The sequence below is a fragment of the Apis laboriosa genome, unplaced genomic scaffold (assembly GCF_014066325.1).
Source record: "Apis laboriosa isolate Shangri-la unplaced genomic scaffold, ASM1406632v1 scaffold26_cov146, whole genome shotgun sequence".
NCBI lineage: Eukaryota > Metazoa > Arthropoda > Insecta > Hymenoptera > Apidae > Apis > Apis laboriosa.
The window spans coordinates 1,845,280-1,871,752 of NW_025222592.1; the positions used below are offsets into that span (position 1 = coordinate 1,845,280).

General features: G+C 20.3%; 6 protein-coding genes across 7 annotated transcripts; 3 read left to right on the forward strand and 3 right to left on the reverse strand.

Moving 5' to 3' along the window:
• Positions 1 to 1,478: 1,478 nt before the first annotated feature.
• On the reverse strand, positions 1,479 to 13,618 carry LOC122713740 (X-ray repair cross-complementing protein 5-like). Its single transcript, XM_043934470.1, is given in 16 exon segments — positions 1,479 to 1,686; positions 3,500 to 3,748; positions 4,395 to 4,432; positions 9,815 to 9,921; positions 10,820 to 10,972; positions 11,039 to 11,284; positions 11,366 to 11,511; positions 11,592 to 11,735; positions 11,808 to 11,947; positions 12,024 to 12,177; positions 12,250 to 12,387; positions 12,478 to 12,556; positions 12,638 to 12,766; positions 12,855 to 13,069; positions 13,136 to 13,246; positions 13,472 to 13,618. Coding segments are annotated over 16 exon segments (2,187 nt in total). The 5' UTR covers positions 13,493 to 13,618; the 3' UTR covers positions 1,479 to 1,569.
• Positions 13,619 to 14,104: 486 nt separating this feature from the next.
• LOC122713782 (histone RNA hairpin-binding protein) lies at positions 14,105 to 15,412 on the forward strand. The gene is made up of 2 exons (XM_043934548.1): positions 14,105 to 15,189; positions 15,267 to 15,412. The coding sequence occupies exons 1-2, from the start codon at positions 14,606 to 14,608 to the stop codon at positions 15,403 to 15,405; spliced, it is 723 nt and encodes a 240-aa protein (XP_043790483.1). The 5' UTR covers positions 14,105 to 14,605; the 3' UTR covers positions 15,406 to 15,412.
• LOC122713781 lies at positions 15,408 to 17,351 on the reverse strand. Its single transcript, XM_043934547.1, has 3 exons — positions 16,911 to 17,351; positions 16,319 to 16,595; positions 15,408 to 16,246 (listed from the first exon to the last, which is right to left on the reverse strand). Exons 1-3 carry the CDS (start codon positions 17,069 to 17,071, stop codon positions 15,824 to 15,826), a joined length of 861 nt encoding a protein of 286 aa, XP_043790482.1. The 5' UTR covers positions 17,072 to 17,351; the 3' UTR covers positions 15,408 to 15,823.
• Positions 17,352 to 17,537: 186 nt separating this feature from the next.
• On the forward strand, positions 17,538 to 19,065 carry LOC122713704 (phosphoglycerate mutase 2). The gene is made up of 3 exons (XM_043934414.1): positions 17,538 to 17,817; positions 18,201 to 18,698; positions 18,787 to 19,065. Exons 1-3 carry the CDS (start codon positions 17,553 to 17,555, stop codon positions 18,951 to 18,953), a joined length of 930 nt encoding a protein of 309 aa, XP_043790349.1. The 5' UTR covers positions 17,538 to 17,552; the 3' UTR covers positions 18,954 to 19,065.
• A 3,371-nt stretch (positions 19,066 to 22,436) lies between these two features.
• LOC122713714 (ras-related protein Rab-24-like) lies at positions 22,437 to 23,959 on the forward strand. The gene is made up of 5 exons (XM_043934437.1): positions 22,437 to 22,488; positions 22,680 to 22,795; positions 23,142 to 23,230; positions 23,300 to 23,574; positions 23,642 to 23,959. The coding sequence occupies exons 1-5, from the start codon at positions 22,479 to 22,481 to the stop codon at positions 23,761 to 23,763; spliced, it is 612 nt and encodes a 203-aa protein (XP_043790372.1). The 5' UTR covers positions 22,437 to 22,478; the 3' UTR covers positions 23,764 to 23,959.
• A 23-nt stretch (positions 23,960 to 23,982) lies between these two features.
• Positions 23,983 to 26,446, reverse strand: LOC122713713 (S-adenosylmethionine mitochondrial carrier protein-like). Of its 2 annotated transcripts, none has more exons than XM_043934436.1 (8): positions 26,247 to 26,446; positions 25,484 to 25,640; positions 25,290 to 25,399; positions 24,872 to 24,965; positions 24,632 to 24,770; positions 24,354 to 24,560; positions 24,192 to 24,202; positions 23,983 to 24,113 (listed from the first exon to the last, which is right to left on the reverse strand). In XM_043934436.1, exons 1-6 carry the CDS (start codon positions 26,310 to 26,312, stop codon positions 24,449 to 24,451), a joined length of 678 nt encoding a protein of 225 aa, XP_043790371.1. In that variant the 5' UTR covers positions 26,313 to 26,446; the 3' UTR covers positions 23,983 to 24,113; positions 24,192 to 24,202; positions 24,354 to 24,448. The 2 variants fall into 2 exon arrangements, with proteins under 2 accessions (XP_043790371.1, XP_043790370.1); XM_043934435.1 differs by having other exon boundaries at positions 24,872 to 25,112.
• Positions 26,447 to 26,473: the final 27 nt, after the last annotated feature.

Consider the following 26,473-nt stretch of genomic DNA (forward strand, 5'->3'; position numbering starts at 1 on the left):
TATATCTTTTTGTATATTTTTGTTACACCATGTTGAAGCAATATTTGTATTAAATTATACGAATCTATTGGATATTCTAACGAGATATTAATTTTTGTCAAGATTAAAGAAAATTTAAAATATTATAATTTGTAAAAATCATTTTATAAGGTAAGAATATTATATTTTGCATATTTTATAAAAATATGAAATATTATACTGTTTTATATCTACAAGTTACAAATTTTTAATTTTCGATTTTGCAATTATGCATATTGTAAAAAATTATTAATTGCAAAATAAATTGTGGAGGGATATTTTCTATATTGTCCAACTTCGAATGAAATATCATAAATATATGTATATTATTATTATTGGACACTGTATGCATTTTTTAGTCAATAATATAATATGTAAATAATATATATTTATAGATAAATAGAATAATTTATAAAACTATTACTTGGCATTAAAATTACGAAAAGTTTTGGTGTAAAACAATCATTATTCTATAAATTTTAGTATCTAAAACTTTTGTAATATGGCTTATTAAAAACCAATGATACATAAAATATATGAAGTTAAAAATCTAGTAAATATTGTAAAAATTATTAAAAATATATACAATTCATTTGCATAATTATTAATAAATTAAAATAATTATATTAAATTGTTTAAATTGTTAAAGCAAATAAATGCAAGTGAGTTATATATATAATATTTTTAGTTTTAAATTTTTGTTATATCTCATGTATTTATTTATCAACAATTTTTGATGTGAACAAAATGTCATAATGTTATTCTGTTTATTATGCAATACATAAATTAATAATATTTTATGTACAAATCATATATTTATTATGTAATAAGAAGAAATTTCAATGAAATTTTCATTGATGAAATTAATTTTTTATTTTTATCCAAAATAATGAATTTTTTCCAAATATTCAAAACAAATATTTTTAATTTAACAAATATCATTTAAAAAAGATTTATTTTTTTCAGAGATTAATTATATTTAAACAAAAATATTATTTTATTTGCTAGAAAAAACTAATTATTAAATCATTAAACATTAAATTATATATTTTATAACTATTTTATAACTATTTTTTAAAATTTCGAATTTTAAAAAATAAATAAAAAATATAAAACAAAAAAGAATTTTAATAACGAACTGTTTTTTATTTCATATTTTATTTTATGTACATATAATAATTTACAAATGAAAATAGTATTTATTGCTATATGTCATTTTCTTGCTTTACAGCTTTACAAGCTGATATGTTTATATTACAAATATGCTATATTACAAAAATGCACTAAAAAGCTTTGTACACTTTACAGTGAATAGGAACGTTAAACATTTTAATTACAAGTTTGCTTTTTTTAAAATATGAATCACCAAATAACTGAATTTATTTACAAATGTCACTATTAAATATCATAATAGCTGAAAAATTAAATTATATAAATAATTAGGAAAATAATTAAAATAGTTAAAATCTGAAAAAAATATTAAATTGATCATAAAATTTGTCAATAATTGTATTATAAAAAAAATTATAAATTTATGAATAATTTTTCTTATCAATCATTATCTTTAATTTGATTCTTCTTCTTATAGATATCTTTATCAAAAGCAAGGAATCTTGATAAACGTGAACCATTGTATGGTGTTTCACTTCCTGGTGGATGTAATCGCATCTAAAACAAACAAAAAATATTTACAAAACGTATACATAAAAAAAGATAGAAGTTTTTTAAATTGATGATATAATTCATTTTCTTCTTTTTCTTAATTTATTCAAACATCATGAAATAAATATTACCTACCACAATGTATATATGATGTTTAATGTAAAATGTAGTCTTCAGGTTCATTTCATTCAAAATTGATGAAGTTTAAAAATAAATCAACACTTTTAATTAATAATTTCAGTTAACAACAAATTATATTTTTTATAAGTATGTAAACGAAATTTTATCATATTTTTAAAAAAAAATTTGAAAGCAAAGAAAACATTTTATAAATTAATATAAAAATAAATTCCTTTTTATGATTTTGTGATTGAACAATGAAATGATTTTAAATTTCGAATATAATTAAATCTTATTTTTATCATAAAATATTCATTTTATGTATACACAAATGAATCAAACGAAAGAACGAAACAAAATAATGCAAGTTAATGTGCAATCGGTTATTGGATATCGGTTATCACACATCATAATCATCGAAGCTTATTTGGAAATGTAATGATCAATTTGCCCAACTCCATTTGTTAGTTTTATTATTAATGTTATTATTTAAAAAAATATTACAAATTCCGGCCACCAAGCTCGGAAACTACAAAATAGCACCGGTAAAATCTTAATTTTAATATAAAGAAAAAAAAAATATTAAATATTTCATGTCATAAAACTTAAAAAAAAACTATAATTATGAAAATCAATTTTCTAAAAACATTCAATATTGTTACATGCTATAAGAACGTCTTAAATGTTTATATTAATGATTTAATTAATTGTTTCATTGTAATAATTAATTAACTGTTTTATAAAACTTATGTCTATTAATAAACTAATTGGCAGTTTGAATTTAGGAATCAAAAATATAATGCTTTGTAATTATGGGATTGAAGATTGCAAGCTTGAGCATTAGTGGAGAACCCGACATGACCATTTGCAAAATTGCACGCGATGTTCGATTGTGCAGCATCAATTTCTCATCTATTTCTCGACGAAGTCATCCATGGTATTCTCATCTCCCTCCGCTTTGTTTCTGAATCGCTTCTGTAAGAAAACAAAACCGACACCAGTCGCGTTACACGTGATGAATATGGTGTTATATTGATGATAATCGGATGATGCGTGCATCACTAATAAAACTTAGCTTAGCTTATTTTTTTTACTGTGATTTTCTGAGATTCAATTGGAATTTATATTTTAATTAAATTAAGGCATCCATCCTACATATTGATATTTATACATATCTTTCATTTCTCTCTTATTAAATTATATCATTTTCTATATTATTATATATTTAAAGATAATTTTTTCTTCTATTATTTTAATATATTTGAACAACATTTAAATAAATTCATGTAATAGAATTTTTTAATAACATAAATATTATAACAATTAATTATCTAATTCAAAGAAACATTAAGTCAACAATATTTAAAATTTAATTCTGATCATATTTAAATATTTTTTAGGAAAAGTTCGAATTTGACACAATTGTATTCATTTTTACTTTCATTCTTACTTTTTTAATTTCCAATTAAATCTCATTATAAGAAAGTTTAATCGCGTTAACGTGGAACGCGTGAAATGCAGCTGAAGCGCATAAGCTCCTTCTTAATAATTTAATTAAAACATTGTTTTTCCGTTTTATTTATCTGATCTATCCCATCTATCCCAACCGTGTATTATCTATACACATTCGAAAATTTCCCAATGTTCAACCGCTTTTGGTTGAGAAATTTCAAAGTCCATGACCTCATCGATGACTCACCATGATTCTGTATTTCTCTTTACACGCATATTCGGTTTCGTCTACATCATTATAACAATCGCTCTTGTAATCTGGTGGGATCGGTTTTCCCTCAAATTGGCAAAGTCTTGACAATGGTTTCGCGGTCACGAGCATTTTCTCAAAGCCAGTCGGTTTCTGTTGTGGACAGTAGAATACATCTGGAGTGTTTTTGTCGAAAACAATGCTTTTCCGCATCATATCACCAGCTTCTGTCGTCACAAGAAGTACCTGATGAAAGGAATTTTTCGATTACCATAATTATCTTTAATTAGTAAATTTTGTGAAATCGCAAGTAATCATAGAATTTTTCATATATTTTATAAATATATTTTTTTTCTAGGAATTTTCATTTGTTAATAACTTTGAATATAAAATTCTTAAAAATTTTAATAAAAAAAACTTTTGAAAGATGTCTCTGTAACTTACTTTTTAAACATTTTCGATTAAATATTTCTATTTTAGTTTATAAATATCAAATTAAAATATTTTCTCTTTTAAAAACTTGATATTCGATTTATCTTGTCATTTAACATGACATTCTTTTTTTTACATCATTAACTTTACTTTCCATTTGTGAAAGGATTAATATACTTTGAGTAATATGAATTTTACGCAAGAAAGCAAAGTATGCAATTTGCGTATGATTTCTTTCAGATTTTAAATAGAGCTATGCCAAAAGGAGAAAAAAGAAGAAAGAATAACGCGGGAAAGTTGAAGAAGGAAATTCGAACGTTAAATTACAAGGATGAATTTTCATTCTCACAACGATTTCTCCGGTTCATTAATTCGTTAGGAACAAATTAGAATGCTACGTGAACATTTGAGGAAGTATAAAAAGCAGGAAACATAAAAAAGTATAAGTTAAGGTACTTACGGTAAACAGAGCTATCACACTGCATATATATGTGATCCCTAAAAAAAAAAAAGAAAAACATGAATATATTACTGCTTGGAAAATGTAAAAAATATATTTTGAACAAAATAATTTTTCTTATTAATAATTTTCTTATTATATTATCTTATTAAAAAAAATTTTTAATAAAAATAATCATTATAAAATTGAGTATCAAACTAGATGACGAGTTTTGTACAATTATATATAATATTTTTATGCAAAAAATCATACATATAATACACACTAAAAAAAAATGATGAATTCATTTATAAAAAGGAATTAAATATAGAGAGTTTTATTATTAAAAAAAAATTAATAATTCAAACTGCTTAAAATATGTTATCACTGAGATATTAAACTCTTATTTATATTTAATTTCTATAGAAAATTTTTATATTCATTATTAATTCAACTTTTTTATTGTAAATAAATTAAAACTCACTTCTTTCAAAATTAACAAAGATATAAATCATTAAAGTTAAACATATGTTAGTGTCTAAATATTTTTGTGACTTACTGTATATGTACAATACTTGAAGAAAGGAAAGACAAAAAGATAAAATATATATTTCTTGGAAAAAAATTTGAAAAAATATATATATATTAAATTGATAATATATATATTATATAATAAATATATTATATATATATATATACACATCTATTTTATTATATATATTTTTCTTTATATGTATTTATATTTATATATATATTTATATAATAATAATACGTTAATTATATACATATTTAATACAATAATAATAATACATAATGTAATAATATAATATATATCATAAATATTATATAATAAAAATACAAAGTAAATAATATAAAGATATTAATATTATATTCATGAGAATATATTAATATTCTTAAAAGAATCAATTTTAAAAACGAAAACAAATAAACGAAAAAATTGATATATAAAAATGAAGCTTATTTATTAAGTTATAAACAATTTAAATTTCTGTTAAATGAAGTGAAATAGATATAGAATTCTATTTCTATTTTATTTTATCTAATTGAAATTTCAATCATTTATAATTCCTTAAATAAACTTCGATATTTTTGCATAACAAACCAATGTATTTTATGTTTGCTTTAGCTTCTATAATCGATATTAACTAACTCATAAATATATTCTTATACTTTATGTATATAATGAAAAGTATATAAATTTTTTATGAAATGAAGAAATGAAAATGAAATTTAATCTCGTTTTTATTAAAGAAATATTATTAAAACAAAACAAAAGAGTTTAATTCTGAATTAACTTACGCAAGTACTAACTTAGCATTTTATATACGGGCAATGAAATATTTAGCATTTACTTTTATAATACTTATCCGTAAACAAAATTCCATTTTTATTTCATTCAAACATTCTCCAAGAATTAAATTTCATATGATGCATTCTTAAATAGTTATTTACTTTATTAAAATTGAGATTTTATTAAATTATCTTTTTTTTTAAATGGATATTTTTTTGATATTGATAATGATAAAAGTTAAATATTTGGCTAAATGTAGTTTTGATTACGATTTGATCCTTTAAATGACAATGTTCCTATTAAATTAAAGCGATTATAAATCTGCCTTATAAATTAGAATTTATAGAAGAACATTTTTTTAATTAATTTTTTAAATTAACAATCTTTTAGCTATGGAAATATTTTTAAATGATTTGACTTAAAATTTAATAATAATAATTGAGTTAAAATATTAATAATAATAAAAATACAAAAGAAATCATGAATTATTATTATTATTTATTTATCAACGATGAAATTTTATTATTTATACGAATGAAGTAAATATTATCATCAGGATTCTAATAAGTTTAGTAAAATATTTATAATTTTAAAAAATCTATAAAATGGAAAAATGTTACATTAAAAAAAAAAAAGTTAAAATTTTTCGAATTAATTTTACTTATGGGATATGTAATATAAAAAAAAAAAATTATAGATGAATATTGAAAAACTAATATTATATTGAAAACTTTATTTTCTTCAATAATATAATATAGTAGATTTCGCCAAATATAAAAATCATGACACTTTTCAAATAACAAAGAAATAAACAATTTTCGAAAAGTTATATAAAATTCAAACAATTTTCGAGAATCATTTGATTCCAAAATTCAATGTTATTTATAAATGAATTATCTCTTGATGGAGACATGATTTCATAAAGAGAACTTGCTAATTTTTAATCAAAATCATATACAAGAGTATTTCTGGATATATTAGTAATCTAAAAATAATTTATACTTAAAAAAATTATTATTGAAAATAATATGATTTACACTATGATTTTTATGACTTCATACTTATACTTATGACATCATGTCTATAAATAATTTATACAATACAAATATGAATACAAATAAAAATTTTAAATTGGAGAAAAAAATAAGTATATATGATATGATAAAGATGAATAGATATTGAAAGTGATAAAATAAAAAAAAATGAATTGAAATAGAAAAAATAATTTTAATTCAGATTTTAATCCAAATTATTTGAAAATCAAATATGAAAGGATGATTTCAACTTTTCATTCAGCTTAATTCTCAATAAAATAGATCAAACAATTAAAATTGTTATTACCATACTCTCATATACAATAAATATATAAGAAGAATGAATGAAACATGAAAAAAAATCACCATTATTTATTGCATTATCAATAATATAGAAAACTAAAATTAATATATTATTTTGAATTAAAAATAAATACAAAGAAAATAAAATACAAACTATTTTTTAAAAATATAGCTCATTATTAGCTGGATTCATGAATTTAAACTTGTATAAAATACTGTAAATATCAAAGAAATATATTTTAGTAATAAATCGAACATTTCAAATTGACAATTTTCTAAAACTATAGATTTTCTATAGATTTATAAAAATATAAATTACGTTAAAATAGTATCGAAAGAAATCAAACATTCTTTTAAAGTTTGCCACGTATACACTGTCCACAAGAAACACAGTGAATTTTGAAAAATAAAAATACGAAAGAATCTGTTTTGAACTCACTATTGCATTATTAATGAATATATATTATTTCTATTATTTTATAAAAGAAAATTATTGTTTTTTTCTTCTATAATAAATTATTAAATAATTATTATTTTATTTTTATTGAATCAAAACTATTTTTTATATAATATTATTAAATTGAAATTATTGATGATGGTACGATAATATAGATAAAAAATGTTATTAAATTACAATTCAACTTCATATATGTATATATTATGTATTAAGTAAACGTAAATTATAAAAACTAGGTCGCTAAGAAAAAAGTCAATGCCGTCTATTTACACAATACACAATTCCTCTTTTCAATCAACTTTATTTATAATATCGTCATTCAACTTCATTAAAATTATTGATTGAACTATTTCAAAAATATGTATAAAGTCAATATTACTAATAATTTAATTAAAAAATATTTACATAAAATAATTTTAAATTTAAATCTTATATCAATATTTTCAAATTATATATCATAATAAAGATGTTTGTTCATCAAAATTTACAAATCAACCAAAAATTATAACAACAAATTTTTATTTGAAAAATCAAAAAAATAAGTTATTAATATGAAAATTAAAAGAGAGAGAATTAAATGGGAATAAATATAATATAAAAAGAAGAAAAGAGAACTAGTTATATATACATATGTAAAATCGGAATTATCTATTCATTTTTCAAATATTTATAAAAGAAGAAAATGAGAAATAGATAACATTTCATTTCATAAGACAAATATCTTTGAACAAGAAAATTAATATTTATAAAAAGCATATGATAATATAAGTCAAGAGGAATTATTACAATTCCCTTGAACTGATCTTTATTCTGAATTTATTTAACTATATGTGTCAAGTAGGAGGATACAGACATTATTTTTATCCGTCAGATCTATTATTGATTTTAAGCAGCGCTCAAGCGCGTCTTCTGCAAGGACGAGGTCGGTTCCGCGTGTTACGTTCGATCTGGTTATTCCTATTTCAGGATACTGATCTCGTTAAATCGATACCTTTCTGACATTTTGTTGATATAACACATATAATAATATAAAACTCGAGAATATAAAATAATAATCAATTAAATATTCATTTTCTTATTAAGTCATTAATAATTTTTAATTTCATTAATTTCGTTATTATACACAATATATATATAAGTATACATAATATATATAAAGTAAATCAATGTAAATGAATCAAATCAAATATTGAATAAAATTAATATTATATTTAATATTAATCTAGATATTATATTGCAAGTATAAATAGACTTAATAATATAATTAATATAATAGAATTAATAAAAATAATAATATATAGATATAATGATTATTTGATTTAATTAATTAAAAGTAAAAAATAAGTTAAAATTGAAACAGCTAATTCTCAATTTCTGATTATCATGTTCTCATTCTTTTCGAGGTCAACATTAAAGTGTAAAAGTATACAGACATTACGAAAGTGATCGTTGATTCATCAAAAACTGGAGGCAATCATTATGAATACAACTTAATTGTTTCTGAGAAAGATAAAACGATGCAGAAAGAAATTATTTATAATTTTCAAAATATTTTAACATGACATTTTCTTCATGACATTCATCTGTGACATTTAAAAGGTATAGTTCGTTCATTGCAATACAGTAAAATTAGTATTATATCGTTCTTTCATTTCATAGAATTATGTAGAATAAAAAGTATTTATTTTTAACTGACTTTTCATTTTTTAAAATATTGATATATAATAAAAATTAAATATTAAAATATTTTAAAAAAATATCACTTTTTTATTATAATTATTTTCAAAAATAATTATAATAATTAATTATTTATGAATGAAAAATATTATTAACGAATTTATTAAAATTTAAATGACATATTAAGTTTTTTAAATAGCAAATATTATATCAATCAATTATATAATTCTTTAATTATTTTAAATCCATTTGTATAATTATAGATATTTATAATTTTAACTTTTTTATTATTAATTTAATATTGAAATCTAACATTATCAAATAAATTTTATAATAATTAAATTTAATAGTGATATTCAAAATATGCAATACTATTATTATATCAGAAAAATGTAAGTAAAATATCTAATATAATGTAATATAGTGCAAGTAAAATATCTAATATAAATAATATAATATAATATAAATAATATACTATAATAATATATGTGCATACCTAAAAGAAGACGCAAGACATTATGCGTGGGTTTCACCTTTTATTCTCTGTTTTCACTGCCGAAACAAATCTCGATGCGTTTTAGCATTTCAACATCGAATGCAATAAAAATATAAATTTGTCTATATCGATTATATTAACATGAATAAAATTAAAACTTACCCATACTGATAAATGTACTTTACACGGGCAAAAACACCTGTTGATCCACGCGAGGCAACGTCTCTTCGTTGACTGAGATTGCGGCAGATTTGCGCTCCCCGCAGGCTCTGAAAGTATATGCCGTTATGTTGTACAGAATATATCAAAAATATCAGAGTAACAATATTCCAATCTTATAAAATTAACTTAATTTTATAATTGAATATAATGAGTATAGTAAAAAGAATAAAAAGAATAAGATATTTTGAATGAAATGTATCCAGAAAAGGCTTATCGTAAGAAAAATAATAATAGATATGATATATAATTATATTTATTATATATATTTAAAATATAAAAATCAATGACAAATAAAATATTTATTAACAAATTTTATTGTTAAAATTAATTTTGTAGAAAATATATAGATACATTATATAATATTTAAAAAAAATATAGAAATATAAAAAAAAAGTATAAAAATATTAAATTAAAAATAGAAATATTAAATATTTTATATATGTAATTATATGTATATTCATGTTATAATTGTCATTGATTGTAGTCATTGATTATAAATTTAGGAGAATTTAAAAAAATAAAGTAGGTGTCAAGTGGATAGCTTGTCCTTTCTATATTTGATAGTATCATCAATTTATAATAAATACTGTTTTTAAATAGGTTGTCTTCTAATTAGGAATATACAAACAGTTAGTTACACGTTTTATTTTTTACTACATATTTTATTTCTTTATTTTTATATAATATTTACTTTTTACATAAAATATATATATATTTTTTATATTTAATTTGCAAAAAATACAAGAAATATGAAAGTAAATATGGTTAATTTAAAAAATAATCTTGTGAAACTTCTTTGGAAGAGGAACTTAAAATATTATAAATATATTAGAAAAACTATATATTAGCAGCCTGAAATAAAAATGAATTCATTAAATAGATTTCATATATATATATATATATATATATATATATATAATGACATGTTTTTTTATTTTTTATACCAATTCATCAAGATCAACATCTGAGGTATCCAAAGATAAAATTGAATCTTCTTTATAAAAATTATTTTCAATATCAACTTTATCTTCTATTTTATTACAATCTTTAGTATCAGAATTATCATCGATCTGCATGTTATCTTCATTTATATCACTTCTGGAAATATATCACATTTATTAAATAAAAATATATATCATATTTATCATAATGTGTAATTCGTACTTTTCTTTGGCCTTTAAATCTATATTTTCTAATCGAAATAGCTGTGCAATATTCTGCATATGAGATTTACTTCTTTCTTTTATTAATGGAGCTTCCAAAATTTTTTTCAAATAATTCTCCATAGGTGGTAATGGTTTATCTGGATTAATGGCACGATATGATAATATATGCCATCTATGCTGTATTGCAGGATTTGGAACACATCCAGGTAAAAAATATTGATTTCCATCAACTTCATAACTATCCCTGATTATAAATATACAATACTACAGAAAATACAAAATTATATACTTATTACAATATACCAAAAAAAAAAAATATACTTACTGTATATCATTTAACATTAGAGAATTTATTAAATTATCTACAGCTTCATTTTGTTCATTCGATAATTGTTTAATTATAGATTTCATAGGTCTTGATTCTATTAATCTTTGATCTTCTGCAAATGCTAATTCTATTTCTATTAAGCACTATATAAATACAAATAATCTATTTTATATAATAGTAAAAATTAAAAAATAATATAATTAAAAAAAAGATTTTATGATACCCATGGTTCATCAGGAATATCAATACATGGAAACAATGCAACCATTCTAGGAGTGTTATTATTTCTGAAAACTTTTCTCACAATAGCAACTGACTTTGTTTCATGCATTGCTTGTACCAAACTATAAAATGGTTTTGTTACATTCTAAGAAATCAACATAAGTATATTAATTCGCAATTATTTGATATAAATGAAACAATAAGACATACAACATACACTTTTTTCACTTGAAGGTAAAATAACATGTGTTGCACTTTTATAAAAATGTTCCAAATCAATATTATTTCTATCTGTAAAACCGTAAATTTTATAGCTTTTCATCCCACTTTTATAACTCATCTTATCTTCTAATTCCTCTATAATAAAATAAAGTATATAATAATATATATAACATTTTACAATAACAAACAATATAAACAATTTAATATATACTTTCAACTGGAATAAAAGTTCCTCCATATTTATATCCTTTTATAATTTCATCCTTTGCATAAGAATTTCTTTGTCCATCCAAATATTCAGTTTTTGTTTCAAGTTTTTGATTACCTTTTGCTTTTTTCCATGTTGGAAATTTTTCTATATCTATCTAATAAAAATTTCATGATTTATTATAATAATTATATATAGCATATCTTCCTGATGTATAATTTCTCCTTACTTTAACATAACTAACAATTGGTATTTTTTTATCAAGTAATTGTAAATCATAATAAGTTGGAAATAGTTTTACTGGTGTTTCTTCATAAAATTTCAAACTTGATATAGCATCATCAAATATTATATGTTGACCATTAATCTAAAAGATAAAATAAATATAATGATAATATATGACAAAATATTATTATGATAATTAATATATACAATAATTTAATAAAATATATAAAACCTGATCATGAACATCCTTCAAAAGCTTTTTGCTACTGTTAAGAGAAGTCAAAGATTTATCATGCAGTAGATTTTCTGCTCTAAAAATTACAAAAAAATTAAATTATGCTTAATAATTCATAAAATGAAATTAAGGAATTTATATAAAATATATTCATTACATGGTGATTAATTGAATTTTTTCTTCAAAGAGTTTATTTGCGATTAATTTTGCTTCAAATTTTGAAATAATATTTGTTTCTTCATTAAAATCAGACATCAAAATTATTTTCCTTATAGAATTATCAATACTAAAATAAGAAATATATCATAATTACTATTAAAATATACATAAATTATAATAAAATAATATAAAATATATAATATATTTAAACATACACATTTTGTTTTATAAATTCCACTGCAGCATAAAGTGCTTCAACCCAATTATAACAATATTTTGTACTTTTTAAATTCATGCATTTTCTTACAAAATCCCAATTTGCAACCTGAAAATCTGTGAATTCTTCTATATATTTTGAATTAAGATTATTTTTTGTAATCGAGGAACCCATCAACATTATTGCAACTTCATCTTTAGGTTTTAAAAAAATCTACAAAATAATAAATATTAATGGATACATCAATATAAATAAGATTAAATTTAATTTTTATAATACCATTTTTTCAATTTTTCTCTGTGCAATATGCTTTGCTTTTTCAACTAATAAAGAATTATTTTCTACATTTGGATTTGTTACTCCAATGTTTAATAATAATACTAATGATTCCTAAAAATAACAGTAATATATTATTTATTATGTAATGTAAAAAAATTTATATTTATATACTTAAGTATAAATTAAAAAATACGAAGTTTTAGTTAATTAAAAGTTTTAATTTAGAAAAAATTAAATAATAGCAACTATATATATACAATAACAAATATATGTATACTATATTACTACAAAAATAAATAAATATGAAATATAAATTTAAATATAACAAAATATAACCTTTCTTATTTTTGAAGACATTTTATACGATTATAGTTAATATGTATAGATTTTGCTTGTATTTAAAAATGCTAAAAATTAATCTCAATTAAAAAATAGAAATTTAATTATTGTTTCAGAAAAAAATTCTCAATCACTAATATAGAAAAAAACGTATGATCTTTATATGATACGTTTGATGTGTAATGTACTATAAATTGAAATGCTCAAAATTTCTTTGATAATGTATATTATATTGTATCATATAAAAATTTAAATCAATATATATAAAATATATAATCATATAACTTTATAATTCTTTAAAGATTCATTAAATGAAACAATTATTATAAAATAAATTGTTAATTATTAATTACTTTATTGTTATTAACATAAATATTTATTATGTACATTTTTAAAAATATATAATACATTAATAAATGATGTATATTCTAATTTTTTTAATAATAATAATAATAATATCTCTAAAATATTAGTTATAGTTTCAAAAATTTTTTAAATATTAAAGAATATTATAAATTTGAACAGATAATATTTTTTGTTATTTTAAAATTGGTCGTTAGGGGATGTAAACTTGACAAACAAAAAGCGCTAAATTGCCGCGGATATCTTATAATATTCAATTTCATAAGAAGAAAAGTGATCTTGAAATAAAAGGAATGTAATTGAGTTTTTGATGCCATACTTATAAAAACGCATTAAGAAATGAAATTTTGGACAATCATTGCTGTTATAGTTGTAATATATATGTTCTACAAAGATCATCAGCGAAAAAAAATTTTAAAGCTTTTAACCTAAATTAAACTTATTTAATAATTCTTCAAAGTGTGTAAAGTAAACGTTAGTTTACCAGAAAAGGCGCGTACTGCAGAATTCATAACATTTACGAGAATGAATTTCTATGTGTTTGTTTAAAATTAAGTGCAATCTCTTCAAGTGCTTGAAACTTTAATATTTTGAAATCACAAAATATAATTATCTTTTAAATTCTTATATTTTTTATGACACTCGTAATTAATGATTTTAATTTATATTCTAAAATAAAAGTTATTATATTCATTTAGGTTATTTTTATTAAGTAAGATACTTTTATTTATCGTATTTTCTCTTCAATTAAACTCTTGGTTTCGATTTATGTTAGTTTCTTCTCATAGATTGTTAAAATACCTTCTATATAATCGAATTAAAATGGAATTAAACACACAAATTTCGTGGTCTCAATTAACAGAAGAAGATGATGCTCTTCTTAATGAAGCCATTTGTATGAGTTCAAATGAATTGAGTAAAATAGTAGACTCAAATAAAGAAGATCTAAAAAGCAAAAATTCATTAGAAAACAAATCTTGTACATCTAAAACACATAATGATCAGGAAAATAAAGAAGGTGTTAGTTCAAATGTAGAAATTGATAGTATGTCTGAATTCATAGAAAATCAAACAAATAATGCAATCAGTATAAAGTATGAAGATAATATAAAAAACAAACCAGATGATGGTTTTCGTAAACGTATTAGGGAAAATCAAATAAATAATGAAGATGCAAAAATTTCTCGAATTAGACGTAATAGTGATTCAAGTTCTACTACAAATTCTTCAGATAGTGGTAAAAGACGAGTAGAATATGAAACAGATCCTAGAGTATTAGCACGTAGGCAAAAAGAAATAGATTATGGAAAAAATACTATTGGATATGATAGATATATTCAGGCTGTGCCTAAGTAAGAATTTTATGAATTAAAATATTATTGATAATATACATTTTCTTAAGAACTATTATATTATATATATATTTTAGAGAAAAACGTACAAGAGAACATCCAAGAACACCTCCAAAGTATATTAAATATAGTAGAAGAGGATGGGATAGTATGGTAAGATTGTGGAGGAAACAACTTCATCAATGGGATCCTCCGCAAGATAGCAATACTGATTGAAATAAATTTATGTTCAAACTTTATTATGCAAATATATTTCTATGCACATTATAGTTCCACGATTTTTACATTTGTATAAAATTTGATAGATATAACAGAATTGAATGAACAAAATGAAATATAATGATTATATGATTCTTGGTATATTCTTACATATAATAAATTCTTATATGTATTTAAAAAGTCAAATCGCAATATAAATAGATAAATAAAAAGTAAATGTAACTAATGCACTCAAAATATAAAATTTTACATTATATGTAAAATTTCTAGAATATGTAAATAGGTATTTAAATGTTTAGCAATAAAACACTAAGAAAAAGTATTTTCAAAATTTTTTACATATATAGAATAGTATACAGAATTAAATACATATTGTCATTATTTATATATACTTTTAAGTTATATAAAATGAAGATCACTTGACACTATATTGAGTTTCTAACTGTTTTAAAATAGTTTCAAGTTTTTGACTTGTTTTTTCCATTTCATCAATTCTTTTCATTAATCTTTCCTCTATATCTTCAAATTTCTTATCAATATATGTTACAATATCTATATCATTTGATGTAATATTTTTACCTATAGATTGTATCATTTCTTTTCCATTATCTTTATGAACACTTTTATTTTTTGATGAATTCAAAATATTCATATAACATGATTGAACATCATTTGTGGTATTGTTCCCTTCATTATTAAATTTACTTAAAAAGTTTTTTATTATTTCAGGATTAAATACTTCTGTAGAGAAATTTTTAGCTTCGTTAATTGACTCTGTTAGATAGAGCTTTATACCATATATCCACATAATTGAATTTTTACTTTTTGTTTTTGTAAACTAAAATGAAAAATTTTAATTATATACATTTCTTTGCAAAGTTTTAGCTATTAGTATGCATACTATCTGTACCTTAATGCTAGCTTCTGTAGCATGTGGAAAAATTGCTGTTTCTGCAAAATAAACTGAATTATCTTCAAATTCATCTATAAATTCTGCAAACTTTGTTGTTTCATATTCTCCAAATTGTTTGAAAAATTCTAATACATAAGCTTCAGAAACTACTGCAATCTGTGAGATTTTTTGACCATTAGTTAATTTTATATCTAACATACATGGTTCATTGTTGGAATCGGTTGGTTGTAAAGATATACATGTATTCAAAGAAACAATATCTTCAAAATTAGTTCTGTAAAGAAATTCATATTTATTTCATTTAAAAAAATATGAAAATATTAATTTATATAATTATATAAAATTTAAATATTTTTAATAAGATAATAAATAAATGATTTTATAATAGTTGTAAAATATAATTTAATAAATAATAAAATTTTATAATAAATTGGAATATTTATAATTATTTATATTATTTATAATATATAAATATTATTTTTAAATTTTTTAAGTTTTATATTTAAATACAAAAATAATTTAAATAAATATATATTTATTTATTTATTTAAATTATTTTTTACATTTATTTTAGATTTATTTAGATTACTTTTTAAATTCTAGAGACGAAGATTTCACTGTGAAAGTATCACAAAACTGTTTATTGTTGCTGATCTGCCAGTTGCATGAGATTTGTAAAAAATTTGTATCCAATTTCAAAGAAGAATCGTCAACCTTCTGATTTAAATTAAGTTCCATATTATATGCCATTCTTTCAATAAATTAACACGTGTTATTAACCAATGACAAAAACTATTTGTTATTTTCATATATATGTATATAATATATAATTTTAGATTAGATTTAAAACATTAATACATTTAATTTTCATAAAGGTTATTTTACATTTCACTTCAAAAGAATAATTTTTTTTAAATGATATAATTAATCATTAATATATAAAAACTATAGTCCAATCAGAAATAATTATTTCATATTTTAATAATTATTAAGCACTAAACACTTAAACCGATCGTGTTTTTATACTTTACAATCAATATGATGTAAATAAAATGAGAACTAATACAATGGCGCGAAATATTTTATTGACCAAAAAAGCAACTAAGAAAAATTAAAAAAATCTACATTTGTATATATATATTAGTTAAATTAGTATATCATCATTATTTAAATAATTATAATTTCTTAATTTATATAATATAAATATGTACAATCATAAATAACGTATAAAATGTTTTTATCTAACATTTTGAATAAAGTACTCGTACAATTAAAAAATACGATAGGTGGTGGGGGCTTTCAGTTGAACCAGTTGTGCAGAAATATTGAAGAGAGATCTGTGCTCACGAATCGTGTGCTTATTTCGTTTTTACGTGGAGTTAGCTCTGGTAAAAGAATGTCCAAATATACGATTGTAATGGTACGTCATGGAGAAAGTGAATGGAATAAATTGAATTTATTTTGTGGATGGTATGATTCCCATTTATCTGATAAAGGTAACTAATTTTTCATAGATAAATTTCAAGGGCAAAAGGTCATACGATTTCGAATAATGAAATGGTTAAGTTTCTTTTCCTTCGCTTTTTAATTTTAAAAATTGATATGCGTAGATATAATAAATAAAAGTTATATTAATATTATAATTATTTTATACTTCTCATATATAAAATTAAAAAAATGAATAAATGTATGATCTATATAATTCAACATTATTTTCAAAAATATAACTAAATTTATATAATTATTAAAAATATAAGATATAAATACAAATTTATTTAATACAATAAATTTATTAATTAATTTTATTATAATAAATTATTTTATTATAATAAATTAATATTATATAAATTATATAAAATATAATTATTCAAAATTATAGGTAAGATTGAAGCAATTTCAGCAGGAAGAGCAATCAGAGACGCAAAGTTCACTTTTGATATTGCTCATACATCATTATTATCAAGAGCTCAAGATACTCTTAAAGCAATTCTTAAAGAAATAGGACAAGAAAACATTACTGTTCAAAAGACATGGCGATTAAATGAACGTCATTATGGAGGTTTGACTGGTTTAAATAAAGCTGAAACTGCTGCTAAATATGGTGAAGAACAAGTTCAAATTTGGAGAAGATCCTTTGATACACCTCCTCCACCTATGGAACCAGATCATAAATATTATGAAATAATAGTAAAGGATCCTAGATATGCAAATGATCCAAAACCAGAGGAATTTCCTAAATTTGAATCTCTCAAATTAACAATTGAAAGGACATTACCATATTGGAATAATACTATTATTCCTCAATTAAAAGAAGGAAAAAGAATTATTATAGCTGCTCATGGAAATAGTTTGCGTGGCATAGTTAAACATTTAGATCGTAAGTTTTTATTTTTATAAAACAATAAGTTTTTTTATATATTATATTAATATATTATATTATAATATTAATCTTACATTTTTTTCAGAAATGAGCAACGATGATATTATGAAATTAAATTTACCAACTGGTATTCCATTTGTTTATGAATTAGATGAAAATTTCAAGCCTGTTGTATCTATGAAATTCTTAGGTGATGAAGAAACTGTAAAAGCTGCAATGGCTGCAGTTGCTGCACAAGCAAAAGTTAAATAAAATTAAAAATTCCTATTATTATTATAAACAAAAGATGTTTTTCTAGTTTCATTATTATTAAAAAATTATTTTATTGTTACAAAATATATATGCAGAAGATATTTATAAATGAGAAAAAAATGGGAAAATAGTACATAACTATTATATTTTCAAGCTTCTACATATTGTAATTTATGTCATTAATTATTCATTAATTGTTCATTATTTATATAATTATTTATAAAAACTCATTATAAAATATAAATTTATAATTATTAAAATGCATTAAATTTAATTTTTTTCCTTGACAATTTAATTAATATTATATATAAATACATAAATAAATATATAAAATTACAAATATTTGTAAGTTATTAATTTTTTTGAAATGAAAATTAAATTTATAAAATATATAATCATAAAATTATTAAAGAAATTTAAAATGTTATCAGCAATAAATGAATATTAGTAGCACATACTAGTAATATATAAATAATGTAATAAAATAATAAAATAAAGTTGTCTTTCATAGTTATATTATTATATATTCAAAAACTACAGAGATTACATATTATAGCTTTTCTACAATTAAATTAAAGTTTTTTTTATTAATTTATATGTTATAAAGAATTTTCGAGATTTATTTCAATTTTTTTTTCATATTTTATTAGTTACACAATTACTATACAGAATGTAAAGAAAATAAGTATTAATCAAATGAAATAAACTAAAAGCAATACAATAGATAAATGTTAACATATAAGAGTTTATATTATATTTTATAAACATAATACAGATAAAATATAAAATAAATCTAAAATTCAATATATTTTTTTCTTCATATATCCCATATCTTAGAAACATTAGGACCTTAGCATTAAACTTTTTACCATTTTAAAACCTTCAATATATTAACAATCTGATACAAAATAAAATTACAAAATTATAAAAATTATAAAATTAATAATGATTGGAATTAAAACTTCATTTTCAACTAAATGTAATATAAATTTATTAATAAGAAATTCATCAATTCTATTACAAATTATTTTATAATAATAAAGATTATGTTTTATATATGATAAAAAAAAAATTCTTTTTGAAGTTTACTATATATATTATAGTTTATTATATGTTAATTTTTATCATAAGATTGATTTATTGATATGATATGTATGATTATATTTATATAAATTGGTAATAAAATTGATTATAAAGTAATTAAAATGATTTCATATTATTATATGCTTTTGTTACAAATAATTGCTATTGAATATGAATTAAAAATAAAATTTTATTTTGCAATTATTTCAACAAAATATTTTTAAAAATTAAAAAAAATATTTTTATAATATATTATTTTTATAATATATACATATATAATATAAACATTATAATATATACATATTTATAATTTATTTTTTATTTTTTATTTTTTATTTTTTATTTTTTAGATATTTACTTATAATTTATATTTTAAAATTGATTTTAGAATCATATTTTGAATTGATTACAACATTAAATTAATTTTTAAATCATTCTTGTGATAAAAATTAACATATGATAAACTATAATATAGTAAACTTAATATATAGTAAACTTCAAAAAAAAAATTTTTTTTTTAATTTTAGAATCTGAATATTTTTTAAAATATTTACAATGTATTATGATCTTTTCAAATATTTTTCCAAAATAAACAATAGTCATCTAATTTGAAATAATTACAGTTTTATTTTTCTATAAATCTTTATATCATAATGATAGAATGAGATGACATTTTTTTTAAAATAACATTGTTATTTAAAAATTAATTAAATATCAACTTTATGATTTGCCTATTTCAAATTACTTATATTTTATATTTCTTCTTTTGTTTAAGAAAAAAAACAAAAAAACAAATCAAATACTATATCTGATTTATAATAATTTGACTAGTCTCAAAATAATGTAATACTTATTTTAGAACACTACTTAATGTATTAAAATCTTTATAAGTGATATAATATATACTTAAAAATCATTTATATATATAATGATTAAACATTAAAGAATTAAATGATAAATAAATGTGATACATATATAGCATTAAGAATTAAATATGTTTTGTAGATGCATATAAAAAATTATAAAAATAATTTATAAATATTTTTAAATATTGCTTCATATTTGATAATTTTTTAGATAACTAATTTCATGTTTTAAGAATGTTTTACAAAATTATAAACAGAAATATTTAAATGAATCTTCAATAATATTGTTTTTCGATAAAATGATTCAAAATTTTTTATTCTTTTTCTTATTGAATTAAACTTTTATTTGTTTAAATTCTGCACTAAGCAGTGTTTCATATTTAAATTTAGCTGTGTCAAGAATGCAATATATACAGAAGAGATATAAGGATAAAAAATATATTAAATGATATATTTATTTTATATCATAATTATAGACTACATATAAGAATAAACCAAGTTTATGGATTTTCGAGAATCAAATTTTGAATTTTATAAAACTCTTCATTTTTAAGAAATAAAAAATATTTGACTTATCAAATATTTGCCATTTTATGTAAATTTGAGTTTTTAGATTTATTATTATTTCACTCTTGGATAAATTATTCAAACTAATATTTTCATTTTTAGGAATATTAAATAATAAAAAAAATAGAAAAAAATGTACACATAAAAATATTTGCAGATATGATAAAGTGTGCTATTATGTTAAACTTCATAAACAAAAATCTTGTGTTGAATGTTAGATTAGGATTAAAAATGTTAAACAGGAAAATTTAGTAAATAAAAAAGTAGCTCACCATCAAGATTGATTTAACTTTGATATTTGATAATTATTATAACGAATATAAATATGTTAACATTGTTAATATTAACATTAAACAATATATAGCGTTTAATATATTATAATATCTATATATATCATATTTCAATGTGTATTATAATATTAAAATTTTTTAAATATATTCTTTATTAATATTTTGAAAACCAATAAATTTTTTAAGTAAAATTTTATCAGTATCAATATGAAACTTTATCCATTATTTATTATATAATTATATATATATATTATCCATTATTATATAATAATTAATATTAATTAATCAAGAATAATTATTGTAAAAAAAATCCGAGGAATTTCACAAACTTAAATTTTTCTTTCTTACTGCTATCGCTAAATAATTTTAGATAATTAATTGTTTTATAATTTTTTATTGTTTTAAGACATGTATCATGCATTTAATTCGCTACATTTATCAATATAAAATATATAACATTTATAACTCCCGCCAGAATGAATGTTCAGAATCCCACTTATAACCAGATTTTGTTGGTAACAATGTGAATGACACGAAAATGATAATGGGACTCTAAAACTAAAATTTAGATCACAAAAATAAATTGCATGATTAATCTATTCTTATATTTAATCTGTGGTTATGTATCGCATATTAATGCAAAATGAATAATAAATTTTTATATTAAATCTATTTGTTAGCTACCTATTTACATTAAGTGGTTGAAATATTTTTCTTGAATGATTAATTGTGTGTGATAAAGTTTTTGATGATAAGATTTTTCATGTTAAATAATATAATCGTTTTAAACTACCTCTTACAAATATTAATTATCAATAATTTTAAGAAAGCCATTAATTAATCTAACCTTTTTAAATGTTACAAAAAAGACTAACGTTTATTTCATAGCATTGCTGTATTGAATAAATTTCATTATTTAGGCATGAATCGTGTCGATTTAAAAGTGGTTTTATTGGGTAACGCAGCTGTAGGAAAAACAAGTCTTGTGGAACGTTTCGTAAATGAAAGGTTTAACGAAAGTCTATCTTATCAAAATGTAAGTATAATCAGTAGTATATGCAATTATGCAATTTAGAATTTTGTACAATGACATAGTTCGAAATTGTTTATTGATATTATTTTATATAATATAAAATATATAAAAATATGAAAAATTAAAAATTTGTCATCAAATATCTAAAGGACAGAGAATATTTTAAATTATTTGCAAATTATAAAATTTAAATTGGATTGATTTAGGGAATATACTGATTTAGGTTGTCTTGTTTCTCTTAGTCCGCGAACTGGAAGGAATATTATAAAATAATGTTATTAAGATTTGCACTGAGAATCATCTAAGAGGTGCATCACAAAACAAATTAACCCAGTTCCACTTTCCTTAGACTATAGGCGCTGCATTTGCAGCTAAGCAAATGCAAGTCAATGGGAAAAGGCTTATCATGGGAATATGGGACACAGCAGGCAGTGAAAAGTAAGAAATTTTTAAAAATTCAAAATAAATTAATAAAATTATTAATTATCATAAAAAATATATTTTTAGATATGATGCTATGAGTAGAATATATTACCGCAGTGCAAAAGCTGCTGTTATTTGTTATGATATCACAAAATCAAATACATTTCAAAGAGCAAAATTTTGGGTAAGAGAACTTAGAAGTGTTGAAGAAGGATGTAAAATATACATTTGTGCTACAAAAAATGATATCTTAGAGCACGGTGCAGTTCCATCTCCTGATATTAGTGTTGTAGAAGCATATGCTACAGGAATTCAAGCTAAATTTTTTATTACATCTAGTAAAACTGGAGAAAATGTTGGTAAGGAATTATAATATAAGTTAAAATAATATTACAATATTTAATATTTATTAAGTCATTTTTATAGCTGAATTATTTAATGAAATTGCACAAGACTTTGTATCTGATCCAAATAATGTAGAAAAAATTGAAGAGATAATTGAAATAACTAATGAGTCCACAACTAAAGCAACATATTGTTGTCATTGAAAATATCAAAATCAGTATTAAAAATTATCACAATTTTCTTATATATTTATCATATTTTATATTATTTTATACAAGTGAATATCACAAATGTAAATTGATGCGGTATACTGTAACTTGATATATTATTGAATGTAAATGTAAGAAAATTCTTGCCCTTGAAGATTATTTTTAAATATATTCTATATTTTACTCTGTATTTTATTTTCCTTTGATGTGTTTCTTATTTGTTTTTTCAAATATGTATGTCCATATTTATTTAAATATATTGTAGAATGAAAATTATTATTTCTAAATTCTAATTACTTCAATTCAAAGGCAAAATTCTTATCATAAATATGCTTTTCTATTAACTGTAATATCAATATAAAATACTATTATCTTTCCATTTTCATAATATATGAAAAATTCAATATGATGCCAATACTCACTTTTTTGAAATCTGTAATAAAAAATATAATGAATGAATTTATAATGAATGTAATTTAAAAAAAATTCAAAAATTTATTTATTAATGTAATATATCATAAATATATCGTGAAGGATTAATGCAATTATTATAATAAAATAATTATTAATTTAAATAAAATTACCTTCTGTCATTTCTTGTTCTATTTTAATCATGTAATAGTATTATTTAATTAGATATTAACTGTGATTTGTATTTATAAACATATTTTTTGTAACATTATGGTGGTAAATTTGAAATGCAAATTTCTCTAACTTTTTCGTACACACCAAAAAATATGAATCCGCTAATTGTAAAACCACCGACTCTTGGTAGAAAGCCTGCAAAAAGTCTAAAGATATTTATCGATTATTGTTTGTAGCATAATAAAAAAAAATAACTTAACAAAGATTCATTATATACCCTCTAAAACCATAATTGCAATAAACTTTTTTTAACATCACAGATATTTTTATTTCATCTTTTCCTATCGCCATATTCGATAGCATTATTCTAGTCTTTGCAACATCTAAAGGTGTTGTTATACTTGCAGATATAGCAACTGTAAAAAATAAATATTTTTATAATTTTAAATATATTTTATATTTAATGAATTTGAAAATTGTAATTTGATCAATTTTTTTTCTTCAATCTCCCTTTTACCTGATAGCGATCCGCAAAGAGCACCCTCTAGAGGCGTGCATTCACGTTTCATATGCTTTTTCCAATGAAACTTAAAATACTCCCAAAGTGGCATCTGAATTAAACCGAATGGTAAATCTCGTATTACAGTACTTCCATAGCCACGATATAAAGTTCTCAATGGTAATTTATGCGGATCAGTTAATAATGCTTGTCTTCTCTGTTTCACTACTTCTACTGGGACTCGAATAAGACATGCAACCTATTAGTAATATCTCAAAATTTTTAAATAATACAAAGCTATCGTTTAGATATTTATAAATAAAAAGTAAAAAAGAAAAGATTGCATTTATTAACAAGATGATACAATAATATTTATTATAATATACTTTTCGAACTATAATACGATTATTATACATAATGTTAAATAATAAATTACCATTTCTCCCACTGACGCGGCAATCATATGTATAATTGAATGATATTGTTCGGATATTTGAGGTTCAAATACTATTTTAAAACTTTCATAAGTTAAAAAAAATAAGGAAGCTGTAAAAAATGATTTTATCAATATAATTTTTTATTAATGTTGTAAAATAAATTTTTATTTTAAATTTTTATCTTAATCTTTACCCGAGGGTGCGGATCCTACCATTACGGGCCCCAAACCTTTGTACAATTGTTTAAAACCGCCAGATTTTAAGAAACCATGTTGGCTTTGTAATCGTGTTTTAAGCGTATCCAAAGGAAATGATATGAAATCGCATATGGTTCCTGCGAGAGCACCTGACTATTATAAATTTAAAATTACTTTTATTGTAAAAATATGTGCATAATTTTATATAAAAATTTGATAGTTGAAAAAAATTATTTTTTATTTTAAATAAATTGTTAATTAATTATATAAAGTATAATAATTGAGTTTTATGTATGGTAATTATATAGTATATATATTAAAGACAATTTTTTCTTAAAAATATAACTTTTATTTACAAAAATAATTGTAAATACACGAATAATAGTAATATAGTATGATAGTATAATTATTTTATAAAGAAACATTTTTTTCATTTAAAATATTTAATTCCATAAAAATTATCATTAATTATTACTTATTTTTTAAATAAATTATAATAATTAGATATTATATTAATATATATTATCTTATAAAAAAACATATTTTCATTTAAAATATTTAAACATTTAAAAAATTTAATTATTTTTTTTAATAAATAAATTATAAAAATTATAAATAAAATTTAAAAAATAATTATATATATATAATAATATAAATATATAATATTTTGGTTTTCGATATATATGTAACAATTTAAAAAGTTTTTTTAATAATCATATATATTAATTAATTATATTTATTATATAGAAATTTACTTACGATTAATGAAGTAAGAAAAAAGTTTTTCGTGCTCATAGATGATGTTGATTTACTTTCTTGTAACATTTTCAGTTAATGGAATGCTTTTTTTTAATGTATTAACATTTTTAGACGAACATCGAGCAAATTTAAAGCATAATTAAAAACTATATTAATTAAATGTTTTAATTGATTAATAAATAAAAAATCATTGCTTTAATGATAGTTAACTATCATAAAATATTTGC